Source organism: Agelaius phoeniceus, chromosome 8 (genome assembly GCF_051311805.1).
Source record: "Agelaius phoeniceus isolate bAgePho1 chromosome 8, bAgePho1.hap1, whole genome shotgun sequence".
NCBI classification, from domain to species: Eukaryota; Metazoa; Chordata; class Aves; order Passeriformes; family Icteridae; genus Agelaius; species Agelaius phoeniceus.
This window is the reverse complement of record NC_135272.1, coordinates 21044228-21062178: the sequence shown is the minus strand read 5'-3', so window position 1 is coordinate 21062178 and position 17951 is coordinate 21044228. Positions and strand designations below refer to the sequence as shown.

Below are 17951 nucleotides of genomic sequence, written 5' to 3'. Positions count from 1 at the left end.
AAACAATCAGCTTCTCATCACTTTCAGTCTTTGAAGGACTCAGAAGAGGAAGGCTTGAGTAACCAACATTTTAATATTCAAGACCAATATCTTGGCTAAGAGACCATTCACTCTGTTTATTAAAAAATCTCATTTGACCTTTAAGTAAATTATATCCTGTTTCTATTACACTCTAGAGAAGGATTACATAGGGTCACTACTTGTGCCACCTAGGGCAGGGGAAAAAAATCAGCATTGGAATGAAGCTGATCCAAAGTAAAACAGATTTTATCTAAAAAGCTCATTATTATCATCGTCATCTATGTCCATACTGCATACTAGGACACTGTCAGCACTCAGGTCTGAACCTGATCCAGACTATGAGACTTCCCAGTGAGCATCACAGAGTAGGCAAAACAATCACACAATCATGAACTGTGTGGAAATCGCCTAATTCCTACATCTGCAGTTTGGCAAACAGTCCCAGATTAAACCATCATTTTCTTTTTGCTTGTTATCTCTGTCAGCCCCATTCTAACACAATTAACAGCCTGGCCTATTTGTTTGATTTAACAGAGTTCACTACCACATTCAAAAGACCACAAGAATTAATCAAACACACAGTGAGCAAGTTTTTTGATTGTGGTTTGACCATAGCAAAGTTACCTATGTCCCTGCACTCTGGTCTACCATCAAAGCAGCTTTTTCTAGGCAGTAAATATATGAGTTAGACATGATTTTCATTGACTATATGGATATAAAATGAACAAAACTTCTTCCTTTAATGGTGGTAGAGATATTTATTTGTTGGTGGTCATAGTTCAGGAGTGATGAGAAAGCAACAGTCTTAGCTATCATATTTCTTCATTATTTGGCTACATGCTGCAGATATAAGGAAGGAAACATTTTTATTCACTGAAAAACTCACTCAGAGAATTCCTGGAAGAATTTATTCCTGCAAAATCATTAGCAAGGCTGGAAGCTGCAGAAGGGTCTGGGAGAGTCATCACCTTTCTATCCTGTGCACAATGCAGAATAAGAAGCCACCTACCCATCCCTCTGTCAAGGAACATAGTGCTTGAAGCTTCCAAATTAGCAAGATAGCCAGTCCCAGCCTTTTTGTTCATCAGTATCATGGCAACCCCTGTTGTCATGGCATCATTAAAACACACCACACTAAATTCATAGTCTTTAGCAGCATGTGCTCCCACCAATGCTCTAACTACATCATACTGCAGCAAAAAATTACAATTTATGGAAAATAATCAGTTAAGAAATTATTTCAATGAGGAAAATCTAGGGACACGTGAAGTTTGATTAGGAATGAGGAAAACAAAGTAATAAAAATAGTAACCCAAATGCCTCTATTTGAAATAAAAGCATTAGAGTTTTGTAAGGGTTTTTTTTTTGAATAGAGCAATATTGACCCAGTTCAGTGAGAATGCATTGAGACTTCCTGCAAACAGTTCACTGAATACAGTACTGAAAGTAGCACTGTTTGATTCCAGTTATTCCACACGAATAATGCTTTTGTAACAAAAGAAAGCATTTAACATTTGGAAAGTTAATTGTCTCTTTACTGTTAAACTACTAAATTTATTCTTAAAGTCGGGTTGCACAAATTTAGGGTGAAATAAAAAAGCACCTGGTACTCTTTTTTTATTTGAACAGTAACGGTTTTGTCTTTACTTTTTAAAATAAGCACCCTGTATATGCAAGCTTGCAATTTTTGCAGAAAAAATACCCCTGAATAGAACACAAAAACTATCCCCCATTAATTAACGCTTCCAAGTTAAGTTTTCTAGCATGATGACTTTTTGTTATATATCACAAATGCAAAAATAACCCTTTCAAATTTGTCATTTGCTGTTAGGGACTGGCCAAAATACAACAATTTATCAATTTAGATTCAACCACTAACCATGCTGATCAGCCTCTGATGTGACCTTGAGCTGTGTTGGTTTTTGTTTTTCATTAAACTGGACTAACATTCCTACCCCATTTTAGTTATGGGCCAATTCTGTGCTTGTGAATTCAAAACTTTTGTAAGAAGTCCTTCTTGACCACATATTTAGAGCAAATCCAGACTAAATTAATTTTCAGAAATTAAAGTTACAAAAAAAGTCTTAAAACAATCTTTTCAAACATTAATAAAATAGGTGTATATGCAAAATACATCAGAATAATAAAAATCTTATAATTCTGCTTACACTGAAAGCAGTTACATATTTTCCTTTTGTTGGTTTGCCAACTGACATCGGCAGAAAAGTTGTTACTTCACAGTTGTCTCACATTTAGATTCATAGATGAATTCCCCATTTGTTGAAGAGGGGAAGCCTCTCAGAAAAACAACTACCACAAAGCCGTTTTTATTCTATTTCAATATGCTGTACACTACATGTCTTTAACTTTTTTATTCTACTAGCCTTGAGATTCCAGTCAACTAACCCAGGTGTGTTCAGCAACACAGTTTAATCTTTAGAATACTTTAATCTTTTATTAAACCAAAATTTAGAGACCAGAATGCAGCAATGAATGAAGATTGCAAGTGTTTCCTTACTTACCCATTTCTGACAAAATGAGAGTGAAAACACTACATGGTCATTTTAGTCACTGCTCATTTCCCTGAATCTTCCCAGAGGTTAAGAATAAATCTAGGTGAGGATAACACTTCAGAAGTTTCAAGACACATTTTAAGCTAAAATTGTAAATTGTCAAGTGGACATAGGGCTGTATTCTTTAGTATGAATACATTAGCAATAAATCTGATCAGTCACAGTTCACAAAAAATGATATCCATTGGGACAGGCAACCATACATCTAATAGTGACTAGTTACTTATTTCTTATTCAAAGATATTTCAGTAAAACTTAGTCAAACAGTCACTAGACTGAACAGCTGCCAATGGAAGACACTGTTAAAATAAAATGAGAACTCTTATGCTCTAAGCAACTATGTTCCTTGCATACTGGTTCAAGTTCTGAGAGTATATGAAGTAATATTCACTCAACATTTACAGCACAAATTTAAAGAAAGAACAAATCACAAAATTAAAGACTCTCCAGCAAGTTGATCATACCACATCAAACTGGCACACAGAAAGAGTAGTATGAAAGTTATGGTTTATTAATTCTAAATAAAATTAATTTAACCTTTGGTAACCAACATCAAGAGATGATCAAACAATACTTAACCTTTAACTCATGTTAATTTCAATCTAAAATGCTGTTTGTTCTACCTGCCTGCTCCTTCCACTATCAGCCTCAGCCACTGAGTGAAGAAGCTATGTTACTGCTGCCTGCCCACCTAGTCTTCTAAAGACCTCACAAAGCCAGGATTACAAGATAATACGGTGTTAAACAAGGGGTGTGTTATTTTGTGCATTTATTTTAAAGGATTTTTTTAAACACAACTATGGACTGCTATAGGATGTGACAGTAGTCCATTTCTGGTTTATTGATTAAAAGAAAAAAGTTACACTTTAAAATCAACTTAGATTTAAAGTTGTACTCAAGTCCCTAAAGCAGCAGCTGATAACATTAGTTGTCTAGAAAACTGGTGAACATAAAGGATTAAGGGTTATTTGAAGTTCCTTCACTGATGTCCTGCTGAAACAACCACCCAAGAGAGTAAAACCTGACTGCATAACTCACACAGGTGACAGAGCCATTTGAATGGTCCAAACAAAATACTTTTAAAATCTTCCCATTTACTAAACTCAGGAGCAGTCAATCTCCACTGCAATATAATGTTTTGATATCAGTTAATTCACACCAAAGCATTTTTGAAGATTTTTGGATAAAGAGAAAATACAGTAATACTATCATTAAGGCAGCAGCTGATGTCACACTGGCACTTGCACTTCCCAAAATACAACAGTAACTCACTGTACATCTCACCATTAATTCTTAACAGAATAGTATTACTACAAAATACCTTGCAACAGAAAGGTGAGAAACACAGCAGAATTCATTTGCTTTGTGGTTCTGGATTTGCCCATCTGGTTCTCCCCAGTACCACTGAAGTTGTCATTCCAGGCAGTCAAAGCTAGATCAAGAATTTATATGCTTCGGACCTATTGCTTTCTTTCCAAATTAAGTTCTCAGCCACCTTCTCTAAAATCTCATGTCCAGCCATCATCTGAAGCTAACTACAGCTAGAAGGAGTTCTCCATTGCTTGCTGAATTTGTTTGCTTGTCTTTAACAGAAGGGTTTAAACATGAATAGCAGAAAGCATTTAATCTGAGCACTCTGCAGTCTGAAGCCTACTGTCAGCTTCCCCTTCAGCGCTGGCATCAGGCGTTTATCACAGTCACTTTCTCAAAAGCCATTCACAAACTGTCTTCACTCAACTATCACAATTCATGTGTACTGCTAAGCTTGCAGATAAACAATTTGCAGCTTACTCAACACCAACAAAGCATTTAGAACTACCTCTCAAAAAAGCTGCCTCCTCAACTGCTCTTCTTTTGGGAGTGGATAACCTACTTGTGAGCTGAGACCATACTGACTGCCAATCTTCACTGCTCTGCACCTCCACCACTTCAGTGATTCCAATAAACACTTTTTTCCCCACTTGTTGTCAGCACTGGACAACTTCTGGATAGACCTTTTAGTTCCATAGTTGTGGCAGAACAAAATAACTTACATACCCTGAACACAACAAATGAATGAAATCAAAAGTCCACAGGAGAAACAAAAAAAAACCCACAGAAAGCATTCCACTAAAGAATCCATTCATACCACTATAAACACTAAAACAGCAAGATAAATCTGTGAACACTGAGCAGTCTTTAAGCTGATGCTTCAGGAATATGATGTCCATAATTATTTCAGTGACATCTGAGCTTAGAAGTAGAGCTAAGAATATAACTGTAGTCCTAAAGTAGAACATGAACTGAGATGCTCCATTCCCTCACAACACAGAGCCCTAAAACAATCACACCTGCATAAACTGGGAAAATTTAAATACAGTATTTAGAGAAGAACTTGGAAATGAACTTGCTAAGTATGTCAAAGTCCTAAAGATATCAAAGCCTCTTTCTACAAAGTCATGAATGTGCTTTAATTCCACCATACAAATATACTTCCTGCAACTTACTGATCTACAACCCTGCAATTCACATTTTCCATTATTTTTTTCACGCATTGTTGCTGAAACTTCCTCACTAGGTCCTTCCCATCTTGCAGACTTCTAAAACCAGGGAAAGATTGAGACATTTTAAGATTTAGAAGAGCACCTGATTCCTTCCCAAATAAGAACCTCCCCTTCCCTTCAGCAGGTACATGAAGCAAGCTCCACAATCCCAGGATCATTCTGTGTCTCACAGATAAGAAGCACTAACAGAACTTGTACCAACATCATGAACTACTGCAACACCCCCCTGTAGGCCCTGAAGCAAAGTTATACACAGCAGAGAGAATCACCATATTTGAAAAAGGGGACATGTTGTATTACTAAAATAGCTTGAATATCTGAAGTACTTCAGTAATGACAAAGAAAACAAGACTGAAGAGGTAAGCTTTGTTAACTTAAGATTAAAACTGGTTTATCAACTAAAAATAACTCTAATTGGCAAGTAAGAATTCATACATACTTTTAAAAATTAGTCCAAGAAATTATTCAAGCAATAAAGGAGAAAAAAATGGGGAAAAGGAAAAAATCCTTTGTTCAGCTAAACCTCAGCCTCAACAAAAGAAAATTCCTCAAGTCCTAGGTTTTGCATTTACACTGTTCTGTAACAAATGCTATTAAGATGAAAGTATAACTCAACTTAAGTATTTTCTACAGCCTCACATGAGTCATGTCCGTCTTCCATAAAAAGGGGCATTTTAGGCAGACAAAGGAATAAGACCCCATAAAATCCCTATTTTCCTGAGGAAAGGGAAACAGCTATGTACAAAAATCAAGGTCCAAGCTCTGTATCAAATCTCCTACTCTGCCATGCTGTTCTAACTCTAATCCATTAGCAAGACATTAGCTCGAACAATCAAATCACTAGAACTGTCAGATTGGATGAACATTTGCTCAGAACTAAGCAACAAGTCAGCTTCAGTTCTGTGACCTAGCCACATAAATAGGAAGAACAAACACGTCCAACAAAACTGGTGGAAAAGGAATGGCTTAGTCCATGAAACCTTCATGAAGTCAAGATCATTAAGATGACAATTACAGCTTTTAACTCTATACTGTCAGGCACACAAAAATTGTTTGTATTGATGTTCTTTTATGTTGCAATTTTGATAAATTGATGCATGAGCAAAATGAGAAAACCGAATATTTTTGTGGATATGCTACAATACATTTTGCCAAGAGTGGGAAACTCATTTATGGCAAGCGTTTTTTGTTTTGTTTTGAAACACACAAGAGCTCCTACATGTGCATGGAATTGCTGTTTAGAACACAAGACTTAGACTGAATATGGGTCAATTCTTATCTTTCAGATGTTATGACAGAGCTCTTTGAGAGATACAAGTTGTTTTTTGGTTCAAGTGTTCCTGCTCCTTAAGCTGTAAACGGTATTAGAAGGATTTTTGTTGTTGAAAGGCCTAGCTTTACTTTCAAAAATTAAAATTCTACTATTCATCCTCTTCCTCACTAGTGGCCTTTCTTCTTGCTGTTTTTGTCATTTCAGTTCCATTAGTCTAGTTGCTGTGATGGAAAGGGAAGCTAATTCTAATTAATACTCCAGCTAAGCGTGTTTTGAGCTGCTTTCGTACATTAGAAATGTGAAAAGGACTAAGAATGAAGTTTTTCCTTGTATTACATTTTTTTGCACTTCAAAAGCAACATAAGAATGAAAAATGCCTGTGCTCTCTTATAAACAGCTAAGAGTTTTCCTAAAGAAAGATGTGCTAATTATTTAAGTCAACCAAAATATCTGACTGCACATAAGGGTTGATTTTACATTTTAAACACTCACGAGCCTTCAAGACACCCCCCCCTCCTGACTGCTGATCTTCGACACTATAGCAACAAGTGAACATTTGTTCTGAAGGAATGTGGAGTATGCAACTGGGGGAGGGGTAGTACTATCAGCCACAAACTTATCTCCTGGTCCACTAAGTTATTATTTAACTTCAGTCTTCTCTGAACCTGAAGAAACAGCATTTCCTATCCAACATTAGCAACCAGCATTTAACAGGCAGCTTACACTTTGACTAAGAAGAACACAGATTTGCTTGAACTCAACCTCAAGAGGAGGTTGGTTTTTTCCTCTTGCTCAGAATAGTGGAAACAGAAGACTGCAGATGAATTAAGCAGTGCACTATCATTGCAAACTTGCAGAACCAAACGAAATACCCAGCTCCTCTGGTCTGCTCACAGAGTCTGAAAGTCCAAGACTCCCTGACTGAAGCCTGCAGCCAGCAGACTCAGAACACAGGAGGTTTGGGCTAAACAGACTGGGGGATGATCTGCAGTGAAATGAAGAGGAAGGTGGGAAGTTTGTTCTCCCAGATTAACGTTCCTGGGGAAAACCTATGGTTCATAACTATGCCTGCCTCCCATAAACTGACTGTAAAATACCTTTTTTTACTCTGCTATGGGTTTGCCTTCATCCAGGCTGTACATTTCTCTGCCTAGCTTCTCAACTCTAAGGAAACTGGACAGGAACATGACTCAGGGCCAGGGATCTCAGTGTTTTCTGTCCAAGGACCAGAAAATGACAATGTGAAAGTGAAGGAAGCATGGGAAAATGACCAGGAGGTCTCTGGCTTGCTGTGGTCCTACAGCTACACTAAAAGAAGCAACCTGTCTAATTTTTTTTTCCTCTGAGTTTTGCCATTAAATAACCCAGGAAAACCTCTTTTAAAAAGTCACTACTATTGGCTTTCAGTTCTTAGCAATAGTTTTACTTGTTAAAGAAAATTTAAGGAACTATTTACTTTGCTCTTATCCTTGTTTATATCCTTCACATCTTTTAGCTTGAAAGACTATTTCAGATTTGTGAAAGGACCATTTCAGTTTCAGATAGATAGAACTTCTACTTAGCAGTGACTACTACCTGGAGGTATGTGAAAGGGTGTACTAAGGAATTTCTAGGTCAGAAAGACTGGAAGCAGATATGACTGTGCATGTAAGAAGCAGGTTTCAGAAAGGCAAGTTTAGAAGATGACTGTCAAATTCAAGTGTGCCAAAAGCTCACTGCTAAGGTGACTGGTTAATTTGTCATCCACAAAGGGCATCCTCTGCTTGCTCTTCTCCCCACCACCACCCCACCTTTAATAACCCCTGTCAAACTTAGCATTCAATAAAGGAGACAAAAGAATAGATACAGGTTTTAGCAATGTATGCTGTGATGCCAGACTGGAGGGCCACACCAACTCTGCCTAGAGCCTCACACTCTTGTTCCACTTTAACCTCGGGCCCCTTGTTCTTTTGCCAGCCAACTTCTCCCTTTTTGCTGGCACTCAGTACAACCTTACAGCCAGCTAATGGAACTGATCCAGCTAAAAACTAGTTCCTTTCTTCCTAGGACTAGTTTTCAGGTACATCTGCCCCAAAACTCAGCTTGGCATGCAGTCACCCGAGAACTACCACCAGTGTCAAGGAGAACAGAGAGATCACAGCAGCTCATGTAGAAGTTTCTTTGCAAACTGCTGTGGAAATAGACTATCAGCATGTTTAAAACAAAACCCCAAACATAACATGCTTTATAACAAGAAAACAGCAGGTTTAGATGCATCTTGAGTATTTTAAACAGTTACAGAACTCTATCAACGATTAAGCTGCTGATGGAGAGAGGAAAATAAAGGCAGTTTCTGCAGGAGAGCATCAGAGGTTATTCCCTGCAGCTGCCCCAGCCTGGTTTAGTCCTGCCCTCCCTGCTACTGAGGCTCAGACACTTCTGCTAACTCTGCCATGGGAACCATAACATCCAAAGCAGCAAACACAAGTTGTCAGAATTCACCTTGTAACATCTAATTTGGTTCAGCAAGAGGATGAACAATCTTATTACAGGCAAATGCATTTGAAACATGCTGTTAGTTCTTGTGGATCAAGTTTGAATAGAGCTACAAAGTACAAAAGAAATATATTTTAATAATAAATCACAAAATTATTCTTTCAGATACTGCAAGCATATCACATTTTGATAGATTCTGGAAGTGATATAACTTAAAATTCCACTTTAGACTATTTCTCAACTTCCTCAACTATTTTTAATTCTGCAATATTATTTATTAGTTACTAGACAGTTTGTTTTCCTTCTTTTTTGTGCTATATGGAATAAAAGAAACAATGTGCTACACATTACATGGATTCCTCTGCTTTTTTCTACCAATTCTCAGAGGTCATTTAATAATTCACAAGCAGGTTGTTTACACATTTGATAATCACTATGTTTTCAGTTCCCAAAAGTTAGCAGCCCTGACAGCATTTTCTTTTCCCATCTCTCATAAAAGTTTTTTCTTTATCAAACAAAATACTACCCACCCATCAGAAACCCAGCACCATCTTCCACCAAAAGGCCTAAGAGATCAGTCCAACTGCCCCCAAATCAAAACAAATATTAAAAACACTCCCAAATGTTGCTTCCAGAAACTGCTGCGAAGAAAAGTAAATACTTTATCAGATCCTTGTTTAGAGCAGTTTGCCCACCTACCAAGCATTAATAGTAGAAGGTGTCATTAGACAGGTAAATACATCTAGTTTAAGGTGTATCAAAGACAGCACCTTTCACTGGGAAGCATCAAAATTGGAATAAAGAACAAACAGCAAAATTCCAACTAGTATTAAAAATTATCATAAATTCAATCTGTAATCTTCACTGCAGTAACTAATGAGCTTCAGATTTCCCTAGCAAAACAGGACACACTGACTTTCAAGAACACTGCCTCAGAAAAAAGGACAGTAGCATTTTAGACTATAAGAAAATAAGGAAATGAATGAAATGCTAAAAATGCCGCAGTGCCTTAATCATACTAAAAATAGGGACAATATACATTATCAAGCCAGGAAGGGCTGAAGAGAAATCATTCACCTTTGAGCCTCAGGCACTATATTCAGTCAATGGCTTCTGGCTTTTAGTGCAGTACGTGATTGACACCAATTTCTGTGGTGCTAAAAGAAGGTTTTGAAGTCACTAAAGATTACAAGTTCCTCATTTTGAGGAAACTGTTTACCTTGAGACACCTTTAGAATTGTCCCACTGGGGTGAATATCTTATCCTGCAAAAATAACAACCTGATAGGTTTCAAGTTAGGTAGCATTCCTGATGGGTTTGAAAGTATTGGTGCTACTGTAAAGAGAATGCAAACATTCCTGACCAGGCCATCCAGCTTCAGCAGCACTTTCGCCTCTGCTTCAGTTAAAAAAAACAACAAACCCAACAAAACAAAACCACCAAACAGAAACCAAAGCCAAAAAAAAAACCCCAACAAACCCCAACAAAACCAAACAAAAACATCTATCAAACGCTAAAAAATTAGACACATTCTGAACCTCAGAGAAACCTGTAATGAAAGATAATAACTTTATCTTGCTACTCTGGTTCTAAGATACCTGGGGAAAAAAGAGTATATTAATATTTTAGAATGAACTACAATTTACATTTGTTGAAGATAGGATGAAATTGAAGCAAAAGTTTTTGCTCATTAAAAGGATGAAGAATTACCCACATGAAGGACACAATATCACACTTTAATGATTACTTCAAAGTTTGTGATAAAGAAGCAAAAATTCCAAAGTATATTCTAAAGTACAATCAAGATGACTACATATTAAAATGTAATTATTCCTGCACTTTTAAACCCCATGCAAATTTTACCCTTAGAGCTATTCATAATGAAACACAGCATTTCCCACAGTCTCAAGGGCAGACCTTATGGTATATATTATATTCATAAAAAAAAAGTATCAGATGTCACAAAACTAGTAGCTAAGTACCTTCAGAGCAGGGAAACAGGAATGCTTTCTCCCTCTCTAATGCAATATAAGCAAAAGCTGCTATGTACTGTTTAAAGATTAAATACTTAATTTCAGTTCATAATTAGAAGATATTTTACTGTGTCCTAAATATTCTTTTGCATGAGAAAATGAATCTCATCTGAACAAAGACCACACAGTAACATCATTTACTTGAAGCAACAGTAAAATTTATTATATGCAGTAAAAGCTTGGACTGCAGTCACCAACCTCATACATAAACACCTATTAAATAGACTCTCTCAACTTTGCATATCAATGCAGTAAGCAATGTTTTTTTGACCTGGTAGATTCTCTACTACAAGTTTGTAAGAGTTAGATCCTGCATGTTTGGGACAAGAACTAACCTCTTCAAGTTACAGGATTTACCTTAAATATACCTCACAAAATCTTTACTTCAAAATCTTTACTATTTTCAATACTGTGGTCAGGTTTTTAAGCCCTCAGCAGGTCTCCATGGGAAGCAAACAACTTCTCAGTTCCTCAAACTGCTTTTACCATAGGAAGTTACTTTTATCTTGAAAATCACTGATTGGCTCCAGCCTCTATACTGTACTTCCCTGTGTGTCCTACCCTTGCAAAGAGGGGTGCAAGTTCTCACACTCTCAGCCAATAGCTGAAATGTTACTGTTGGAACCCAAAGCACAGAGAATGTCTTAACAGTTTGAACTTGGGATGTAAACTAGAACAAAAAGAAGTAAACCTGGGGCACATCAGGAAAACAATGCCACCCATAAAACTGAACAGTCAAATGAACAGCACTAAGAACAGCACAAATGATAGGAAATTATCTGAATTTTCTGCATACTAACTCAACATACACTCTCAGGTCTGGCCTTCCAGGAATTGCTAGGGAATTGTTTTAATTTTCTTATCAGAAAAGAAATAAGACTTATTTTGAGATTTCTCAATAAATTTCAATTATCTCTAACTACATAAAATCCAAATGCTACAGCTGAAGACAACCTTCCCGTTCAAACACAAAAACACAGTGACAACAACTGTCCTTACTAGTGCTAGCCACATGGACAATCTCGCTCATCCGGAAGTTTAGCTGAAGACTGGACCAAGAGACTGATGCACTAACTGCAAGAGTTGCACGAACCACCACTACAGTTTCAGCCTGGCATCAAGCAGAATTAAACACAAAATTTGTGAAACAGCACTGGATTCATTGACCTAGGTTGAAAAAATGCCCAGAGCTCTCCTTTAATGAAGACAACAGTAAAGTATCTGATTTTGTAGTGATCCCCAGACTGGATCACTAATAACAGAATGTTACATCCAGTGAGTACAAGGCCTAAAGAACAGCAAGAACTGAAGGGTATGGAACATATGGTACTTAACACAAGAGACAACTGCAGCTCCCTCATGTCCAAACAGCTGTCAAACTTTTAAACTCTACAGTTACATTCAGAGTGTTTTGTTTGCTAGTTTGGGGTGCTTTGGTTGGTTGGTTGTTAGTTTAGGTTTCCCTTTGTTGACGGGTATCAAAAATTTATTCAGCAAGAATAAATGAGACTAATTTAAGAAATGAAATCATGTTAGCATAAGGAACGCAAAGAGAAGTAGCCTTGAAATCTATGGAACATTTCATTCACCAAGTACTCCCCTCAAGAAATTTCAACATATTCTTCATGCAACAAATCAACTTGCATTGGTAGCATAACAAAACACAGTTCAAGTCTGTAATCCCAAGGCATTTATGCTCTAGTTTAGACACAAACACATGCTATAACCCAAAATCTCTTAGATTTGTCAGCCAAGATTCATCAGATGAATGTTAGGTGAACCACAGGTGACTAACTGCTGGGCTCTATGATAGCTCAGCTATCACAAACAGGGAGCACCAGCATCAGTCAGTACGAATGACACTGAAGGCACACACCCCTGGCAATCAGCTGCCAACCACTGCAGGACCCAGCAGCACAAGGAGGACAACTGGGAGCCACAGGGTCAAGCCTGAAGCTACTGTGCATCAGGAGTTTAGACAAATCTGCCAGAGAGGCAACACAACAACTAATAGTTGATGCAGAAGCTGAGGGAGTAGTGGTTAGAAGCTGAAAGACCTACAGGAGTCTCTAGCCATGCTTACCAAGCAAATATAAACACTCATTGATGCACCCCTTCCAAAAAGGAAGAAATTAATTTCCTATCCCTGGAACTGATTCCATCTTCAAATAATTGATGTAACTAATTTCAGGGTGGTGGTAAGCTGAAAGCATTGCAAACCACAATTTTATGTGCAAGAAGTCTGTTCAACCACCTTGTTAAGTTTTTGTTAGTTTCTGGAGAGACAGCTGTGAACGTTTTCAAAATTAGAAAATGCAAACCAAACTATGCAGCTTCTAGGAGGTTGTCTCCAGCCAGCAGTAAGCATGGCCAGCATTACAGAGCTCACTATATTATGGGGATGAGGGTCAAAAGAAAACTCCCAACTATGGAAAGGAAACATCTTTCCTTTAAAAATTATAAATCCTTTAAATGGACAACAGAGTTTCACAAATTAATTCTATACCATATTACAAAATAAGATGACAACTCCTGTTTTCCATGTTAGTTTTTTTGGATCTTTGAGCTCAAAATTTTAAACTAGCAAGCAATTAACAACTGCTGCATGGCAATGGGAACACTTCAGTGTTTTGACAGACCTTTCCTACAGAATGTCCATTTCATTCTCAGTAGGCACCAGACACCCAACCTCACAAATAACTCTGACCATCTTGTGTGCTCAGCAAAAACTATGAGGACATAAAAGCGATCACTAGTGTCAAATTATTGCTCTTTTAAGAATTGTTCACACACATTTTAGCAGCAGTATTTCAGCTGTATGCACACTCACTTGAACACAGAGGTGACTGCAAATGTTCAGCACTCAGGACATCTTACACAAAACTGCTCTGGCTGTCAGCTCAGATAATAATCTCACAAAATTCAGATAAAAGCTTTCCTGCTGATGACCAAAACTGGACTAGTGCTATTGCCCTGAAAGGTACAGGAACACAATGTGCACACACACCTCCTGCAAGGAAGAAAATTGGCAGTTTCCACCTGCTGGCAGAAGACAGTAAATACTTCTCTTGCAAAGGAAGACACTGCAGTTATATTCTACCTTAAAACTCAAGCTACTACTGTGGAAGACTTTCAAAAACCAAATCAGCCTAGAAAACTAAAATATAACCAAAATAGTAATAGAATTGTTTGGAATTACAAAAACCATTTTAACCATTCAAGGGGTTAAAAAGCCAATCAGTCAATGGTCTCACAAATTTAAGCATCAGCCTAGACAGCCTGCTAAGAGCTTATTTTCCCTTGTTATGATTATGAAACAGATTGCACTGTTCTGGTGAGGAAATGCAGAACCCAAACTAAAAACCATCGCTTCCTGTAATCACCATGCTGGGGGTGGGGAGGGAAGAGGAAGGGAGGATAAATGGTGAAGGTAAAGGGCAGGGGGAAACAACCACAGCAAACACTAGTTAAAACACACAAATGGAGTTGGGTAAGAGTTTCAGAAAATCAAAGAATTAAGAACAACTGACACACCTTCTGAAAGAAAGGCTTCCTTCAAATATAGTAGCACATCTGCAAATTTTCTGACATCGTTCACCAGTTGCATGATATATTCTGGATCCACAACAGGATTATCATAGCAGTCAGAGTTGGAGCTAATGCTGCTCAGAGAGCTGCTCTTGGTGCTGCGCCCCATTGCCCAGTTCCCTGCAGTGGAGATGGTGAAGAAGTTGGAGGTAGACAGGCGGGCTAATCCCAAACCACGCTTGCTGCTCCCGCCGTTCTGCCGCAACATCCCAGCAGCCGCCGCGCTTGGAGAGCTCCCGCAGTCAACACTCTCTGTCACTTGGTGGCCATTGGGCAAGCCAAAGGTGAAACCCTTAGAAAGTGGGGAGGAAAAAGGGGGTGGAAGAGAAGGAAAAATGCTGATTAGTATAGAATTATAAGCGAAGCAATACTTTTGTACTGACAAGATCCAAAACTTCTTTCAAGATGATACTGCTTTACATTAAAATGCTAAACTGAGTATAAAATTATTTCAAAAGCTAATCATGATGCATGCTTACTTCATGAGAAGTTTATTCCATGAATATTTAGAAATTGCATTCTCTACATTTACCAAGACCTATTCTTTACCATGAAATGTTACTTCAACTGAATACAATCACAAAAATACTTGATGTGATAGAGACTATGATCAACATCCCCCCAGCATGAACCACCAAGCTGTATTCAGCATCCTGTCTATTAAGATAATACACAGCTTTGATCAAATAGGATGAATTTTCTTCGTGCAGTGTGCCACGCAAGAAACCATGGCCTATCACAGTTTGTCTCAGAAAGGAAAACATCCTCAAACAAGTTATGTGGGCTTTTCAGCCTGTTATCTATTAATATGAAAGGCAATCAAAAGAAAGACATGGAAAACTGAAGAAAATTAAAAACTATTTTAGTATCAAAGTTTATCTGCAAGTCTCACTGCAGTTATCTTGAATGACGTTGCTCTGCTCTGAAAGTTCTACCATAAAAATGCACAAATTTGGAGAAGTATAAACTAAGAAATTAGCTGCATTCCTTTCCTTCAGGAAAGACATAAACCAGAAAGCTACTGAAAATTTTGCCATGTTAGGTTAAGCGATTCATGTCAAAGCAAACTGCAGGTGGCAGAGTCAGGTACACTTCCAGCAGCTCCCACAACGCCTGCTGTTGTTCTCTCAACACCAGGAGAAATTCCCAGTGTTTACGCTACAGCCTAAACACCACAGGGGAAAAAAACCCCAAAAACCAAATTGGAACACAACAGCTAAAAAGTTAATGTGGGTTGCAGACACATCTGCAGCAAATCTTCAAATTCAATTACTTTACCTAAAAATAAAAGTTGCTATAAACTAAAAAATACAGGTTGAAACGGGTTCTCCTGCATATGTTTATATTTGGTTAGACCAACTGAAACAGTAGCACCTTTACCACTTTGAACACACCCACTATGAATTTCAGTAGGCATTACTCTAATGCACCTCAATTATTTTTCCATTATTTCTGCTTTATTTCTGTTTGCAGTTTAAAAATATCAGAGGAAACGTGGTCAAAGCAGTTGTTTTTGTAATTAATGTGCAAGCCTTCCAGGGAGTGTGTGCAGGGGGAGAGGGAAGAAAACTTCAGAATTTAACACAAATTAACTGCTCTAATTTCTGTTTACTGCTTAAAGTCAGTATGTATAAGAACACTCATCACACTATACAAATAATGCAGATAATTAAGCAATTCCAAACACCTCAAGTAGACTGAAGTGAGGTTTACATTAAACATAGTGTTTAAGCAAGTTTCTTCTGTTCCCACATATAATTCTCATGGCTACAAAGCTACTTTGCAATTCTGCCTTGCAATTAGAGGCAAAACATAACCTTCTCTCCTCTTAACAAGTGTGATATCTATTTATATCGAGAAAGATTTTCATATTATTTAAAAGACATGCCTCTTTTAAGTCTGGCCAGCTTCAGAGTCAACTTTTTAAGTAGCACGATGTGTTAGACCTGTTCCAGTGGCAAGTCCACGCTTTTAAAGCTGTGTTACTTTAGAAACGTTGCCTTTTTTTGGTACAAGCAGTACAATAATGCCACCACTCTGAAAATTGTAAAAGTGATGACAAAGTGTTTCTAAGCGGGGAAAACTTGCGAAAACGAAAACCGAGCAGCTTAGCACAAGAGGCACCTTTTCCTCGTAAATATTAGCCCTTACGTCTGTTCCTCCTGTGTTACAAGGCAGATGGGGAACGTTTCCCTCCCAGAACACATGCCTTTCATTACTGAGAAGTGTTTCATATTTCTTCAGGAGACTCGGGCTTTGAAAGCGAAAAGCATCCACCAGCTTTGTTATAAACGCCTCCAGACTCCTTTGGCTCACAGCGAGCCACTGCCCGTCCCGACGGAAAAAAGATGAAAAACTAAAGCGCCAGATATTTCAAAAATTTGCTCTCCCAGCACAATCTCCCCGGTAGGGAGGGGAAGAAAGGGAAAAAAAAGCAAGCAAGAAAGGAAAGAAGGGGCCACGTCGCCGGCGGGCCGAGGGCAGGGCCGCTGCCGGTGCCCCGGGCGGGGGTCGGCGCTCCGCCCTGCCCCCGCCGCGCACTCCCGGCGCCCGCGGCCGCCCCGGCCCGCACGGCCCCGCGGCGGGGCGCACTCCCCGCGGCCGCGGCAGGTACCGGGCGGCAGGGCGGAGGTGAGCACGCGGAGAGGCGCCCGGCACCGCTCCGGGGACCCGCCGGGCGGGGCGCTGGGGGTCGCCGGGGCCAGACTCGCACCGGGCCCCTACAGCCGCCCCCGTCCCCCCGGCGGCTCACCGGCGCCCTGCCCCACGCTCGCCCACTGCTCCTCCCGACGGCGACAGGCGACGCCCGCCCTCCTCCCGTCGCAGCGTTCCCGCGGCCGGCGCTTACCGGAGAGCGGCGGCCGAGCGCAGGCAGCAGCCGGGCCGCCGCGGGCCCCTCGCGCGGCCGCCCCGCTGCCCATGGAGCGCCCTCCCCTCAACGAGCCCCGCTCGCCGCCGCCGCCCCCGGGGTCGCCACCGCCCCCGGCCCCGCCCGCGCTCCGCCATTGGCCGGTTGCTGGGGGGGGGGCTAGCGCGGGACACGCCCCCACGAGCTCCGCGGGTGCGCGGGAGCGGTGCCCGGAGCGGGGCAGGTGCGGGCGCGGGGCGAGCGGCGGGAGCGGCGGGAGCGGCAGCACCCGAGCCACCCGAGCCACCCGAGCCACCCGAGCCACGGCCCCTCCGCGAGCCCGCCGAGCGCGGGGAAAGGAACCGCGCAGCAGCCACTGCTGTACGCGCAACACGCTTCCAAAGGGAGTAAAAGTCCAACTTCAGGCTACGTGGTGTTTAGCAACCAGGCTTTGCTTTTAAGGGATCTGGCCAACAAGAAACACAAACACCGTGGCAAAGCACAGAATAAATTTCTCATGCTCAACCTCCCACGCTTTGTATTCCTGGATCCAGTTTGTCATTAATTGAACAGCTTCCAGTATTGTTGTGAGTAACG

At 39.9% G+C, this 17951-nt stretch overlaps 1 protein-coding gene across 10 annotated transcripts in view; it reads right to left on the bottom strand.

Moving 5' to 3' along the window:
- The window catches only part of ARHGAP29 (Rho GTPase activating protein 29), a 47964-nt gene extending 30465 nt beyond the window's left edge, over positions 1 to 17499 (bottom strand). For 8 of the 10 annotated variants that reach the window (XM_077182223.1, XM_054638595.2, XM_077182230.1 and 5 more), the window contains exons 1-2: positions 17355 to 17499; positions 14453 to 14798 (exon numbers count right to left, since the gene is read on the bottom strand). In XM_077182223.1, the coding sequence (XP_077038338.1) occupies positions 14453 to 14714 (262 nt within the window). In that variant the 5' untranslated portion in view covers positions 14715 to 14798; positions 17355 to 17499. Of the gene's footprint in view, positions 1 to 907; positions 1082 to 14452; positions 14799 to 17354 lie in introns of those variants that run through there. The other 2 variants (XM_077182232.1, XM_077182231.1) reach the window with 2 other exon arrangements.
- Between the last annotated feature and the right edge of the window lie 452 nt (positions 17500 to 17951).